At 53.3% G+C, this 15,472-nt stretch overlaps 1 protein-coding gene across 16 annotated transcripts in view; it reads right to left on the bottom strand.

The window, feature by feature from the left end:
* The window catches only part of KDM2B (lysine demethylase 2B), a 121,652-nt gene that overhangs the window by 65,815 nt on the left and 40,365 nt on the right, over window positions 1–15,472 (bottom strand). For all 16 annotated transcript variants that reach the window (XM_077159785.1, XM_077159777.1, XM_077159778.1 and 13 more), the window contains 3 exons: window positions 14,630–14,783; window positions 6,962–7,077; window positions 1,283–1,409 (listed from right to left, as the gene is read on the bottom strand). In XM_077159785.1, the coding sequence (XP_077015900.1) occupies window positions 1,283–1,409; window positions 6,962–7,077; window positions 14,630–14,783 (397 nt within the window). The remainder of the gene's footprint in view (window positions 1–1,282; window positions 1,410–6,961; window positions 7,078–14,629; window positions 14,784–15,472) is intronic.

Below are 15,472 nucleotides of genomic sequence, written 5' to 3'. Positions count from 1 at the left end.
GCAAGATTATGGTATATACATATGTGAGCACAAAAAAAATAAAGGCAAAAATGGTATAAATAGAAAATTTAAGAAAGAAGCAGGCACGGCTTCTCCAAGTGTTGACTCAAGACTTTCTTCTCCAGCTCACGATAGGATACGTTCTTTTAATTCCCTAGATACCCAAACGGGAGAAGAGACCCTCCACCACCCGGCCCTGGGGACTGCCACGAAATCAGAAGCCTTTTCATTTTCAGTCTCCCAAGCCTCTCCATCCCCACAGGACCCGTGGCTCCGGTGAGCCCAGAGCTGGGAGCCTCAGAAGCAGGTTTTCAGGTTCCGGTAGTTTTCGACACCTCAACACTCCATCATTAGGACTCCAACAGGCGTCCCCCCACCTTCCACCACCCCAAACCGCAATGTCCCAGGAGGCACACGACCCTGTCCAGTGATGACCCCAGCAGAAACGCTCGTTCTCCATCGTGAGTCCAGCCTGCATCCCCTACAGATCACCGAAGACTGGAGTCAGAGCAGGGGAAGGCAGGAGGAGGCTTACAGGGAGAAAAAAAAAAAAAAAAAAAAACACCTAAAAATCTGGAGACTGCAGGAGAAGGCGTGCAGACCCATCTTATTTTCCTGTCCCTGAAAAAGGCACTGTGAGCAAGGGAGGGAGAAGTGAAGTGTTCCTCCTGGGTGCAGCCACCATCAGCTGCTAGATGCAACTTGAGGGCAGACACATGCAAGGAAGGATTCAAGGACAGCTGTTTGGGGGGGATAGTGGCCCTTTAAGTAGTGGCAGCAGGGCAGGGTGTTGCAGTTGCGGCTGCAAATCTTCTCAGCCCTGCCTCTGTCTGCACCACCCCCAGCTCTCCCAGGCCCCTGTCTCCAGCTCTGGGCATCTCTCCCACTGCCTGGGTTTGAGGGCACCAGCTGCATCTCTGCAGCCTGCTTCTATATAAACAAAAGCCCACCTTCCTGCACGGGGTGGGGGTGGGGGTGCAGATAATGGCCAGAGAGGAACAAAAAGAAGCAGGATGCCTTGCCCTGGGGTATCCTGTTTCAGCCACGAGGCCAGCAGGGACCGGCCACTCCCGGCATCTGCAGAACCCTGGATCAGACTTGGAGACCACACACGTGACCTTCGGGGGACACGGACTCTGCCATCCAAGTGGGAACCTGACAAGGACTCTCCAAGATCCTGCCTGATGCCCTGAACCCAGGGACCCTCTCAAAGCCCCACTGAAAAATTATTTCAGTGCCCAGGCTGAACTGACGAGCCTGCCAGCCATTCCAGCCCACTCACCAATGAGCATCGATTCTCTCTGATATTCCTGCGTGAGGTGGGATCTCTGGGTCACACAGTACACGTATCTCTCCAGGACATACCAGCACATCTCATAGTAGAAGGGGTAACGGAATTTGGGCTGCACCTGAAAGCAAAGAGCCAGGTGGGGTGAGGTCAGTTTCAGAAGGGGAGAAGGGGAGAGGTGGAGGGAGAGAAGTGTACGGGCGGGAGGGTCGCTGGGAGCCTTGTTTTCATCATCTTAGCAAGAGCACAGATGATGGGAAGGGGCGGTGGGGGCGGGTTGGAAGGAAGGGGGGAGGGAGGTGCTGGAAGAGGCCAGATGCCAGGAGCATGCACCAATGAGGAGGAGGAGGAGGAAGAGGAGGAAGAGGAGGAGGCCTAGGTGGGCACATCGTTGCAGAGTTCACTGACGGGCACACCCGGGATGTGGGATGGGGTCCACTTTGAGCTTCAGTGGGCTGCAGAAACAGTTCGCCCGTGACCTACAGACAGAAGGTGGGTGTACCCGCAGGTGGACACCTCTGCCCCCTTCTACACGAGCTCCTCGTATTTCTACAAAATACTTGCATAGACTCAGGTCTCCCTCCCTCGCTCCCTGAAATAAACCAAGCCCCAAACTACCCATTTGCCATCCGGCCTCCAAGCATCCGCCTGTACCCCAGGAGGGTATCCAGGCCAGGCTGCCCCGTGTGGATCAAGGGAGGATGCCTCAGAGGTCTCCAGGGCTCCCCCTCTTGCTCTTCCCCCACAGCCACCTGACTGCCCCGCCTTGATGTGCACAAAGGGCTTCCAGGACACAAGTCCCCGGCAGGACCAGGGCCATCCTAGGTCAGGGCAGACGCACCCCAGGGCCAGATGGAGATAGCCTGGTGCATCAGAATGGTCAAAAGGCCTGGGCCCCAGGGAGAGCCTGATTAGTGGCAGGACAACCTATAGAGATGAGATGGCGGCGAAGGATGGGAAGGAAGCAATGTCACAGATGGCACTGGCAAGGATGAGCTTTCTGGAAATTGCATGCTGAGCGGGCAAGGAAAGAAGGAGCATGGCGGGAGGGTGGTCCCTGTCTCCCATGCAGGACCCTCTGCTCCAGAGGCTGCACGCTGCACCTTGCACATCCACACTTGTGCCTTGCCCGCTTTCTTGCCCTCTTGCCGAGAGCACGTCTGTCTTGAGGGACCTCTGCAGATGCCAGAGACCCCTCCTCATCTCCCCTATTCTCCAGGAACTTGGGAAGCTGAAGGTTAAGTAAGAACACTCTCCCACCCCCAGGCACCTGATCCAGGAAAGGAGCCTGTGATGTTCTACATCTGGGGACAAAGAGACCAATAAAGACAAGCAAACCTTGTGTTTCAGGGTCTTCAATCTGCCCTAAAGCACACTATTCCTGCCTCTTCTCCAAGAGCCCCAACTCTGCCCTCCCTGAACGTGCCCAGCTCTCAACTCCTCGGCCAGGCCCTACTGACTCAGCGTTCAGCCAAGAGGCCCTTGCCCCACCCCAGTGGGTCTCACTTCTCCCATCTGCACAATGGGCCCATTTGATCGCCCTGTCTCTGGAGGATGGTATGCTTTGGAATGAAATCGTGGCTGTCGCATGCTTTTGAGCTCCTGGGAGATACATGACGTTGGGGTCAACACTGAGCAGTTTTCTTGGCTCCAGCTACTTTCCTGAGAACTGCGGTTTTATTGCTGGAATAGAATTAATCTTTTTCCAAAGTCACTGGATCAGTGCCCTCTAGAGTTTAAAAAGGAGAGGAGGCCCTGGGGCACAAGGCAAACCCTGACCCTCAGTGAAGAAGGATTGGGGGGGCTCTCAGCCCCACCCCCCACTCCAGAGTAAGGGCCAAACAATTTTGTATTAAATTGCAAGTACCTCAAAAGGGGGCAGAGGGCAGGCAGCATAGCCTCTTCTCAGACCCTTGTTCCCATGTCTAGACTTGACTAATAAAACACTGAAGTTGGTTTTGACTTTTCAAAATTTTTGCAAACTGTCCGCAACTGAGAATCTGAGTTAGGAGGGAGAAAAAAATAAAATAAAATAAAGGGGGACTGTATTTTTAGGAGGGAAAGGTAAAAACTCCCCTCATTTTTGGTGAACCCAAGGGAAACCAGCCAGGTAAAAGCAAACGCCGAGGAAGGAATGTGAATTTTTAAAATTTGATTCGTTAATTTTTTTTTTCCAAGAGAGCACCGTGGGAAACAAAATTTGCAAAGATTGACTTACAAACAGGTTGCCGCCTTCCACCCTTCGCCTTCAAAAGGTTCCAGCCACATGCCTGGGAACATTAAACACATTGCTCAACATTATTGGTTGACAAATGCGGAGCCTCCACCAAACTGAGTCGTTAACCAACGTCAGTCCAAAAAAATAAAAAAATAAAAAAAAAACAAAAGACAAGGCAGTCAGAAAGCATGCAATGCTCCCAGCCTGGAGAGGTGAGCCCGTCTCGGTGGGCTCCAGGGTTGAGTTCCAGAGGCCCGCTGAGACCACCTGGTCTTAGCCCTTCTTGGGGGAGCCCAAGTCATCTTAAATTCCGTAGACCCATAGGCGTCTCGGTGCCTCTAGAACTCCCAGGTCTCGAGGACTCGAAAAACTGAAATATGAGGGTGGGTGGAAGTGTTTTAAAATTTTTCTCCTGGAAAAAAAAAATCAATGGGGAAAAGAAAAAAAAGACCCAATGGTAGGTGGGGAAGGGTAGATTATTTGTAACTTCCAAGTAGAAGCTGGGACGCGCAGGAATTACCTTTTCCGGGAACACTGCTTTCACTAGAGACATCAGGGGATACAAGAGATCAATAGAAGAGGGGCGGCAATTTAATGAATGGTCATTTGGGACATCCTTCTAGAACCCTTATCAACTGGGGTTAAAAATATGGAGCGAGGGCCACGGTGGCTCAGCAGGCAGGAATGCTTGCCTGCGATGCCAGAGGACCCGGGTTCGCTTCCCAGTGCCTGTCCATGTTAAAAAAATAAAAAATAAAAAAAATATGGAGCGACAGTCATTGAGACACAATTTAAAAATAGCAAACATGTGACACAGCCATCCTTTGCTGTACTCCTTCCCTGCAACGTTAGAATGGGAAGGGGAAGATTTCAATGACACTGGAGGTAAAGATGGAAATCCACAGGTCCCGAGATGCCTGCATCTGTTGGTGTCCACCCTCCACGCAGGGGGAGGTCACCGGTCAACTGACCCAGATAAATTAAAATAGTGAGAGTAAAGACATGGTGGCCCAAGCCTGGAAGTATATGGGGTTCCCCAATCTGGACATACGGGGCCCACCACCCAAGGGCTGCAAAGGCAAATCCTTTTCCTAAGCGTCAACCAGATCATGAGGCTCAGACATGGACCATGTCCCCTGCCCCAGGCCCCTGCCTTCGGTTTCCAACCAAAGGTATGTGTTAGGACAACCGAAAAACTATTTTTAAATAGCCATGAGCATCTCAAGAAAGTGCTTAGGGATGTAAAGAATGACGCTTTTAGCAGACTGTAAGCAACCCCGGCATTTTATCTGGCTTTCATTCGTTCTCCCCGATGCTTTTTTGTCTGCCTTGGCTCCTGAGACAAACAATTGGGCCTTACAGCAAAGCCAAGCTCCGAAGACCAGAAATCAAAGCAGAGGGCACGCCGGCCTGCCCATCGGCCCCTGACCCGTCAATCTGCATGGGTGACACCAGACGGGTGCCCGCTCAGATGACAGGGGCAGGGGCTGTGCTGTGAGCTCCGTACCGCCCAGCGTGAGGAGGGACGCTCTGCATCCTGCTCCATTACCATCCTCGTGGCCTCTCATTGCGCTGGGGGAAGCAGCTGGGGAATGAAGGGGCCCGAATGCACCAAGAACCATGCAGATTCCCAGGAGGAGGGAGACGGATGCGCAGCTGGTTGCTAAGTGGCACGGGGGTTGACCTCTGCCTCCAGGTTTCTCCGCGTCCACTCACACACACACTGGCCTGTTCATCAGGACCAGCCCGAGAAAACTGGCTTGAGCCCCAGACAGCATGTGGCCCAACCTTGCTCCCAGACATGCCTATTCCCCAAACACCCACCTACCTTCCCCCGGCCAGGAAGGGAACTTGGGTGGACAAGAGAAGAAAGGTGCAGGCGTCCACAAACCGAGGGCTTTGGCAGAGCCCCGGGGAAGACACGTCTCTGCAGATCTGGGGTCTGCAAGCAGCAAACTCGCCCACCTCGAGACGTGCATATGCCCCAGGAGCTCATTAAACCTCCGAGTACAGCCCAAGGTGGTCCCCGGGGGACCCCGAGAGAAGGCCCCTCGACATCGGGCCTGCTGGAGGGTCAGATGAGTACATGACGGCTAAGAGTCGGATGCATTAATTTAATTCCTTGCAGCCTAGGGCTTGAGTCAAGCACGGGCAAGTCAGGGACGCTGTACTCTGGGCATCTGCCTCCCTGGGAAATTTGTTTAGGGTCCAGAAAAATAAAAAGTCATCTCCGGGCAAAGCCCAAGAAGAAATGCCGCGGTATGTCCACACAACGGGTTAGTATTCAGGCAAAAAAAAACAAAACAGGAACCAGGTGCTGACACACTCTGCAACCCGGATGAACCCTGAAGACGTGATGCTCAGGGAAGAAAGAAAGCCAGACACAAAGGGACAGATACTGTACGATTCCATTTCTATGAAGTGTCCAGAACAGGCTAATCCAGAGATAGAGGACAGATGAGCAGTTGCCTGGGGATTGGGGCTGACTGCTAATAGTTATGGGGTTTCTCGCAGAGGTGATGAAAACGTGTTCTAGAATTACACGGTGGTGATGATTGCGCAACATGGCGGATATACTAAAACCCACTGAACTGTATAACACGGCGGGATACTGGGCGAGTCATATCTCAAAACAAAAAAATGTAGTTATAACAAAAGCAAAACAAAAGGAGAAGAAACTGGCCCTTTTTGCCCGAGGGTTCCAGTCTCCTGCCCTCCAGGCATCTCAGATGCTGGAGGGACACTTGTCAGGTCCCACCTGGGAAAGGTGGCACAAGTTTCTAGCCAGTCAGCCCCTCTCGGGAGAAGTCCTCACAGGGCAGAGTGGAAGGCAGGACGTGTCTGGCACCTCCCCTACCCAATTCTGAGGAGCAAGGGTGGGGAGCAGAGAAAATCTCAGCCCCAGAGAGCAAGGGGCCCGCTGTCGGACATGGAGGCCGAGCCCAGGCACCGAACCTGAAAGACTCACCCAACACTGGCTTCCTCAGGGGCTCAATGAAATATGTGGGGTCCCTGGGTGTGTGTGTGGGGGGGATGCATGGCCAAAAACAGACCTTGAACTTTCTTTCCAAGGCCCGAATCCCCCCACCAAACAACAAAGTTCCCCCATGCCCTGGCATTCCTTTATACACATGACAAGGGAAAGGCGAGGTTCCTAATATCTCACGGTGCTTTCTCAAGAGATACTTCCCCATGGGCAAGGGGGTTTTGGCTGCCATTGGCCTAGAGGTGGACAGAAATTCCAGGGAGCTCTGGGGTGGGGTGAGGGGTGGGGCTCCTGCAGGCATCTCTCCACCACCCCTCACCCAGGACCAAGGCCCAGCTTCGGGCAGGGAGCTGAAAGGAGGTGGGAGCTGCAGAGGGCTGCAGAAGGCCTGGTTGATTGGACCCCGACGGCACACGGAGCTACGGGAGGGGCTTAGGGGTGTCCCTGAGGAGAGGAGGAGCCTCCTTACCCGTGTCCTGTCTTCGATCTCGTAGATCCGCAGCTGCATGGGCACATTAAAGCTGTGCAGGATGTTTCCGCCAAATACTAGGGAGTCTACCGGGGTGTAGACGGCATGGATCCAACCTGGGGTGGGAAGGGCAGAGAGAGGGTGAGCTGGCTGGCCGCCTTGGTTTCCAGCGCCTAAAGAGCCAGAGGCCAGCAGGCAGGAGGGCGCGGAAGGGAACTGGGCTGCCTAGAGAGCACGGCTGACCGCCAGGTGGTGGGAAGCTGCAGACCAGCCCCCGACTCTTGAGGACCTTGATGACAGAGGCCTCCACCTGGTACCTGGGTACAGCAGCAGGTCCTGACCATCCCTGCCATGGCGGGCCAGAGAGCTGGAGCCCCCTTTTGTCGGCTGCACATACAGCCTGAGCTGAGCTCCAAGATCCAGACCTTTTCTTTGCCCGGGTCTGTCTCCTCGGCTCTCGGAATCCTCCAAGTCTGTCCCGAGGTGTTTTCCTTGACTACTCCTTCTTCAGGGCTCCCCGCACGCAGGCCAACCCTCCACCCTGGCTCTGTTTCCCCTCGGCCTGACGTAGCCACCAGGAAGCCCAACTCTCCTAAGACTGCAGCTCCTTAACCGCTTCTGCCATGGCTTTTTCATCTCCCCAAGCTCCTAGCCCAACTCCCGGCACCTAATATTCATGAGAATGATGGCACTGAGTGCTCACCTTGTGCCAGGTGCTGGGCTAAGTGCTCAACCCATTGAATGCTCACAAAAGCCCTAAGAGGTACATGATGGTCAGAAAACCACCCACCTAATTCGTTCAGCAAATAGCTAGCACATCTCTACTCTGACTAGCCACACTCCCAAGTGTTCAACAGCCACACGTGGCAGGAGGCAGCCGTGCTGGACAGAGAAGAGCAAGGGGGCAGGTCATGTTAGAATCTACTGCGACTTCCAGATGCTGAAACTGAGGCTAAGGGAGGCAGGACACTTGCCAAAGTCACAGCCCACCAGCTAGGAAGGTTCTGGTTGGTAGGCTCGTAAGACAGGGCCTGTGTTTGTAATCCCTAGGTCACAATGCTGCTTCCACCAAAGGTTTAGCACAGGCCTGCAAGTTGCAAGAGTCAGGCATAGAGTCATGTAGAGGAGGCAACGAGAGAGATGGAGACAAAGACAAGGACAGACAGAGAGATGCACAGTGAAAGAAAAGGGAAAACCAACAGAGGGACACCCAGATCCTGCACCTCCAAGAGCCAACGGCAAGAGCCACCGGCAGCTCTGCTTCTGCCTATACATCTACTTCGGTAGCTCGGAGGAAAATTACAGAGAGCTCAGTCCTCAAGCCTTGGTGGCCCACGAGGCCAAAGCATGTGGTCTTGTGTCTCGGGCAGCAGTGGCTGCCTGGGCACAAAGCTGCCTCGTGGAAAGAGAGGGAGAGGCTGCAGGATCTGCTGGCTTCCAGGGACAGCACCAGGTATGTGGCCACCAGGCAGCCCCTACTGGGAGCAGCAGTGAAAGACAGTAGGTGGGCCTCAGGGCAGGCAGAGGAGGATTACTGGCCAAGAACCCGATGTGGCTGGGACTCAGGAAAACAGGGCTTTGGAGCCTCCTGCTGCATGGAGCTCCCATGCCTCGGCTCAACTGGCCAAGTCGTCACCACAACCTGCTCTCGGTGACCTGCGCCCTCTTTTCCCATCACCTTCACCTCATCTGCTGGTTGCTGCCTTTCCTGTCAAGATTCCAGGTCTCCACATCTGCTCCAGCTCCCTCTGCCTCGGCTGCACACAGGGTGATTTCGCTCACGACTACATCGTCAGGTTTCCTCAGAGCAGACCTGCGCGCCTCTGGAAAAACCACCAGCCACAGACCCTTGCCAAGCCTGGGTCCTAGAAGCCTGGGTGCAGGCGGCTGAGTGTGGAGGATGAACAGCCTCAAGGGAGCAAGGACTCCTGGGCCCGCTGCCCTCCTGCCCCACCTGCCAACCTACCCAGGGGCCTGTGTTCAGAACTTGCCCTAGCGCCAGTTCCCCACGTGACCCCAGACACCTGACTGCCCCTTCTCCTGGTCTCCATATGTCCCTGGGGAAAAACGAGGACGACCACTCCCTCCAAGGACTCGTTGACGCCATTGCATTGACCGCCGTGGCCATCTCTTGATCTGAAGGGCAGGAAGCACAGTGTGCCTGGAAATCCACAGTCCTGAGCAGGTGCCTCTGCCCTGCACATTGGTTGGCACTCGAAACACAGGTGCACCTGACTTAACCACCTGGTACCCTAAGGCGTGAGCAAGGAGGAGACCAGGGGAGAGTAGCTGTTAAAGGGAGGGGCTAGGGAATGTGCCTTCACAAACATTCATGGGATTCTGGAAGCTTCCCCTCATTCTCCTTCCCAGGCCAGGGCCTCTCAGGTGGGGCAGGCTGTCCAAGCAACCCCCTCACCACAGGTGAAGGAATCGCTGCCGAAACCCCCCGCACCCCCAGCCCTCCTCGCATCTGCTCCGTCACTTAAGCCCGGGAGGAGGGAGAAGCATCCAGAGTCCCTGAGCTGCCCTCCAGGTGGCATCTCACTCCAGACACCACAAGTGTGAGAAAGCAGGTGTCCCCAGGCCAGCCTCTGCCTCCTGCTTCCAGCCCAGAGTCAGCAACCACGTGGAGACAATAAACAGGGGACATTCAGGCCATGGGACGAGGGACAGGTGCGGTAGTGGAAGGAAAGCAGTGACTCTCCTAATGGGGCGTATGCTGGAGGAGAAGGACAGTGGGGGCCAGAGAAAACTAGTCTATAACCCGGAAGCTTGGGACTCAGAATCCAGCGGCCCTGCCCCCACACCTGCCTCTACCCTGGTGGCTGCTGCAGGTCCCAGAAATTGGGGGCCCCTCCGACAGGCTCGCCTGAGATCCGGCCCAGTCCCGGCTACCCCACAAGCATCTACAAGCTCCCTATTCGGGGTCAAGCCCCAGGGTGACCACTGCAGTTGCCAGAGTGGACCATGTGTGGCCTCTCCTCTCCAGGGCCTCCAGCCAATACCCCATGCCACAAACTGGCAGGCCACAGGCTGCCTCAGACCCACGATACACTGTGTTCTAAACATTGGGAGATTCCATGTAACAATCCGAGCTGCTTTCTTTCCTTTTCTTGAGAAGCTCAAGCACTCGGGACCCCATTCCCGCCTGGCCCGAACTGTACTGGGCTGCCCCAAAATTCACATCTCCCCAGAACCTCAGGATGTGACCTTATGTTGAAATAGGGTCTTTGCAGATACAATTAGTTAAGAAAAAGTCAAACTGGCCTAGAGGCTAGGGCAGGCCCTAAATCCAATGACATGTGTCCTTATACAAGAAAGGAGAGGGCGATTCAGACAGAGACACACAGAGAGCAGGTGGCCACAGGGTAAGGAAGGCAGAACCTGGAGTGACATGTCCACAAGCCAAGGAGCACCAAGGATGACCAGCAACCACCAGAAGCTGCAAGCGGTCCATGAAGGATCGTCCCCTAGAAACTTCAGGAGGACCACGGCTCTGCTGACACCTCAAATTCAGATTTTCAGGCTCATTCCCACCTGACCCTAATTGTCTGGAGCCGCATAGCTATTGCCCCGTGAACTGTCCCATCACTTCTGTATCGGGCCCAGCCCACTCCCCTGCCATCACCCCCCTACCCTGCTTATACCCATTTTACAGATGGAGCATCTGAGGCCCAAGTCACATCATGGGTGGGTCTTTTGACAAGGCAAGGATGGGAAATATACTTTCAGGGCAACTTAAGGCCCTGATCCCAGCATGCTTCCCGGCACAGCTAAAGCCCTCCACCGGGCTCTGCCACCCTGGCTGGACATGCATGCAGGATGGACAGAACCTGCCTCATGTCTCCCAGTGCCTCCCACACCACATGGTTCCAAGTGGGCCCTTCAGGAGAGTTTGTGACATGAGCAAATAACTCTGCCAAGGTCACAGAGCTGAGAACGGGGACCAGACCCCAGTTCTCCTGACTCCCAAGTTAGCAGGGGGCCAGGTGGGCAGGACTTAGGAAGGTGGGCTTTGAAACGGACACACCTGAGTTCTCACCAGACCCTGTCACCTATTAACCATGTGAGTGACCTTGATATCGTCTTTATTTAAAAAGTAAAAAAAAAAAAAAAAAAAAAAAAAGGAAGGGGTAATAAGTTTCGTTTGCTTGTTTGTTTTTGGGTGCATGATCTGGGAATCGAACCCGGGTCTCCTACAAGGAAGGCGAGCATTCTACCACAGAACCACACCCATACACCTGGGTAATAAGTTTTTTCTTACATGCTTGCAAGAAAGGTAAGTATTGTGCGTGAAAGGGTCATTGCTCAGCAATGTGAGTTAATACTACAACTGACTGTAGCACACCTGGGCTGGCACAGCTGGAGGGGGAGGCCACAACCACACGATGTCACCGTGGGTCAGGTCAGGTGGAAGAAAGGGACATCCCAGGTTCATCCCAATACCTAATGCCTCAGAATTACCATCCCCTGGGGACAAGTTCCATCTGCAGCTTTACTGATTCCCAATGATCAGGCTGAGCCTTGGTGACTCCCCAGCCACTGCTGGCTCTAGTCTTGATGCTCTCAACCCTGGCTGAGTGGCCAGGAAGGCCTCTGTGTTTCCCTACCTCCTCTACTCATCGAAGGCTGGTCAGCTCACCAGGACATATCCAAGCCCCTTGGTCTGGGCCACCCGACTACTTGGTGGCTTTCATCAGTCTTCCTCCTCCAGGCAGCACCCCTAGATTACCCAGGAACAAGGCCTGAAGAACCACCACCACTGAAACTCCACCAGTACCAACCCCTTTCACCCTCATACACAGGAAGAAAAAAGGTAAACTGCAACTGGCAAAAATATTGTGGCATTTAAAATCTTTTTCTCACATCTTATGGGCTTGTAAGAGAGCCAAAGACACACTGAATGCAGATGGAGGACTGGAGACCAGCATGAGGCAGGAAGAGATGTGTCCTTAGAAGGAGGGTCCATCAAAGCGATAAGAACCCAGATCAGAGGTGGGAAATGACAGAATTAGAAGCTTCGTTTTCAGTACAGAAAAACTCCCATTTTGAGGGCTTCAAATCTTTCCAGGATTCCCCAAGGTTCTCTCCACCCAATTCCAGCAAATCCCAGGTGAGGCTCAGAGAGCATCAGTGGACAGAACCCCAGGGCTCCCTGGGAACCGAGATGCACATCTAGCTCAACGACTCCAAATCTCCAGACCTTAACAGCTTTCACTGGTTGGCAAAAGAATGAAAAAAATAAAGATAGTGGAGATTTTCATAAAAGCAAAACTAACCAATTTCAAGTACTGCCCTATGTGATGAAATTACGTACTTGCCACATTTTTAGTGTCAAATACTCTTTCTTTCAGAAAACGCCAGTAGTGGAAAATGACGGTTTTGCTGTTGTTTTGCTTTTAACTAATGCCCATTCTTAGCAAAATTATAAATGGTGACTCTTGCATCTGTTTCCACCTCTTTTTTTAAATTTGGTTGATGCATGAACTCAAAATCTGGGAAACACTGAACACTTAGTTCATTTCCTGCCTGTCTCTAAGAAGGTGACAAATTTCAACTGTCCTCTTTTCTACTTCACCAAAATCTAGGAAAAATCCTCAAAATCCTTACTCAAGACCCTCAAGGTCAGAAGCCTTTGCTGGGGTCAACCCAACTTCTGACTGTGGCAATTCAAACCACTTCTCCTCGTCCTTCTTTCAACGGACAGTCCCCCCTACCACGGCTTAGATGTGGCATCGCATCTTCTCCAACTTGATGAAATTAGCAAAACTAACACCTCCCTCCCAGACCGGAGGGACACACTCAGCCACCCTGAGTTCTGCATAAAGCTGAGAGAGGAAGTGAAAGGCAGTCGGTGTCAGGATGGTCAGGTCAGCCCCACCACCCCCATTGTGGCTGAGGTTGAGAAGACACCAACTCAAGGTCCCAAGATCCTCAGCAGGAAGACCAAGAACATTCCAGAGTTCCTTTGAATTCACCTGGGACAATCGCCCGGCAACCTCAGCAGGGCTTTAACATTAACACACCTTAGGAGGAAGCCGCCTCCTTCCCGCTCCCCTTGACCCCATCAGCCATGGTGTCTACTGTGGACAGTACCCAGCAAACACTATTGTTCCATCCCCAGGGGTCCCTCCCTGCCCGGAGCCCAAGCAGGCTGACAACCAACGTGGGGCCATGATAACAAAATCATCCCACTAAACTTCCACCACCTCCAAATCCTACATTTTCCTAACAGAGATTTCTCCACCTCTGCCCAACTCTATAGAAAAGCCCAGATGTGCTGTTCCCAACTCCAAGCAGGAATTGCTACCTCAACCATGACCCACTCCCTTCCACGCAATGGGGCTTGATGTCCAGGCCCGAGGCCAGATTCCAGCCTGACTCAGAAACCTATGTGTGACCAGCTTCTCCATCCGATGGATCTTGGGGGCCTTGAAAGATAGTCTTATCCTTTAGTCCATGCTTCCACCCATTGGTAGTCTTTCTGCAGGCTCCTTGATACATCCGTATCTAGACTCCACTTGTATACCTCCAGTGATGGGGAGCTCACTATCTACCACAGCAGTCATTCCAAAACCACTTCCTTCAGGAGACAATCCTTCACCTGGCTGACTTCACTTCCTCATGTGAAATAACTCCCAAGTCCTCCTTCAAACTCATCTCCTCTGATATGGTTTTCAGACCCTTCTCTTCAGATCAAGGTTCCCTTCTAAAGTACAAAGACCCAAAAGAACACAACCCTCTTCTGCATGTGGCCTGACCACCTCTATTGGGACCATCACCTCCCCAGCATGGGTAAAAGGCTTCTGTTAATGCATCCCAAGACCACACTCCTGACTCCTGGGTCACTAGCCACATCCACTATTAACTCAGCTTGTAAGGAGTCAAAAGCCCTCAGTCATCTCCTAAAATCTGTAGGCAAGTAGGCCTTAGCTCACACAGTCCCCAAAAAGATCCTGCAAAGTCCCCCACCCATTTTGCAGATAAGAACACTGAGGCACAGAGAAACTAAGTCACTATCCTGAAATCAGAACTCTAAGCAAGAGAACCAGAACTTGAACCAAGGCAGTCTAGATCCAGGACAGTCTGATGTACTCGGGAAGCTAATTGGGTGGGGGGTCTGGGGTCCCAAAGTGCAGGAGCTGAAAATGATTCCAGTTACATTTCACCTTATTCTGCAGGAAGGAGACTGTCACTCTGGGCGCTTCCCGGACCCACAGGCCCTCCGCCCACCAAGCGCTTCTCGAGAGCCTCTTGGGGCTCCCAGCCCCTGAGGCCTGCTCTTCCCCAGAGGCTGTCTCCTGAGCCCTCAGGACAAACCTACACCCCTTTAAGCAGGGCCTCTGTCATCCTCACCAGAAATCTCCCTCAGGGGAGTCCTGGTGAAGACATTCAAACTTTCCCTGTGGAAGGGCTCAAGGCTTTTTGTAAAGGAAACTGAGGGGAGAAGGAGAGAAGCCTAGACACCCCCTAGGTAAGGAGATTCAAATTAGGGGCAAGGCGATATGCTTTTCTCTGCAGCCTGAGCCCTGCTCCCCTCAGGGCCGCCAATGACCAGTCCAACCCCGAGGCCCAGAGAAGCCCCATCCATCAGCCTAAAATCCCTGACCGCAGGAGAAGGCTCCAGTGGCAGCGTGAGATCTGGGCCCGGGCCCCGCTGGAACCTACCGGAAGGGATGAAAAATGTGTAGCCCTGCTTCAGCTCAATTCTTTGGCATCGTTCCACGCGGTCTCCCAGAAAGATGTCACTCTGCTTGCCTGACAGCACCCACTCCTCGTACAGGGCCAAGTTGTGCAGGGTTGGAGGAATCAGCCAAAAGATCTTGGGAAGAAACAAAGGCAGTCAGCTGAAGCCCCAGGCCGACACCTCGGATTTTCTCCAGGCCTTGCTTCAGCCCAGGGAAGTGGCCCCGCCTGCCTGGCAGGGGGGCAAGATGGCCAGGCAACATCCCTGCCTCTGGAACCCCCTCCAAGACGTGTCCCTAAGAGTCGCTGGGGGCATGGAGCAGAGAGCGCCATGCCAGCCCTGCTGGGACTCCCCGAGCCTGACTTTTAGGAATCTTCATTACAGCTGAAATACCAGGGAGGGAATACTTCCTGAACCAAGTGGAACATTCTTTGTCCTGAGCCATGGGCTTGTGGGAGAGGTGGGGGAAGGAGAGGAAGAGGTATTTCATAAGTTGTATGATAAAATGGCCCAATAAATAAACCCAGCCTGGGCTCACTTAGGAGAAGAAGGAAAAACATCTGGAATCAAGTGGGATGACTTCCTCCCAGAATTTTCTTCCGACACATTCAGTTAAAACACATACACATGCTGCCCCAGACGAGCAGGGCGGCACTGTCCTATTCTCGGGAAGCCCACACATCCCTGAGGAGACAGCTCCGTCACCAGGTGCACAAGGCACCCCAAAGCAGACACAGCAGAATCACCCTGAACACACACCCCATCTGCTCTCTTGGGCTTAAGAATCCCAAATGGAAAATGTTCTTGGAGGCAGGGGGTACTGG

The sequence above is a fragment of the Tamandua tetradactyla genome, chromosome 5 (genome assembly GCF_023851605.1).
Source record: "Tamandua tetradactyla isolate mTamTet1 chromosome 5, mTamTet1.pri, whole genome shotgun sequence".
Lineage (NCBI taxonomy): Eukaryota > Metazoa > Chordata > Mammalia > Pilosa > Myrmecophagidae > Tamandua > Tamandua tetradactyla.
Note: the sequence above shows the minus strand (reverse complement) of the source record. Positions and strands in the feature narration are given on the sequence as shown.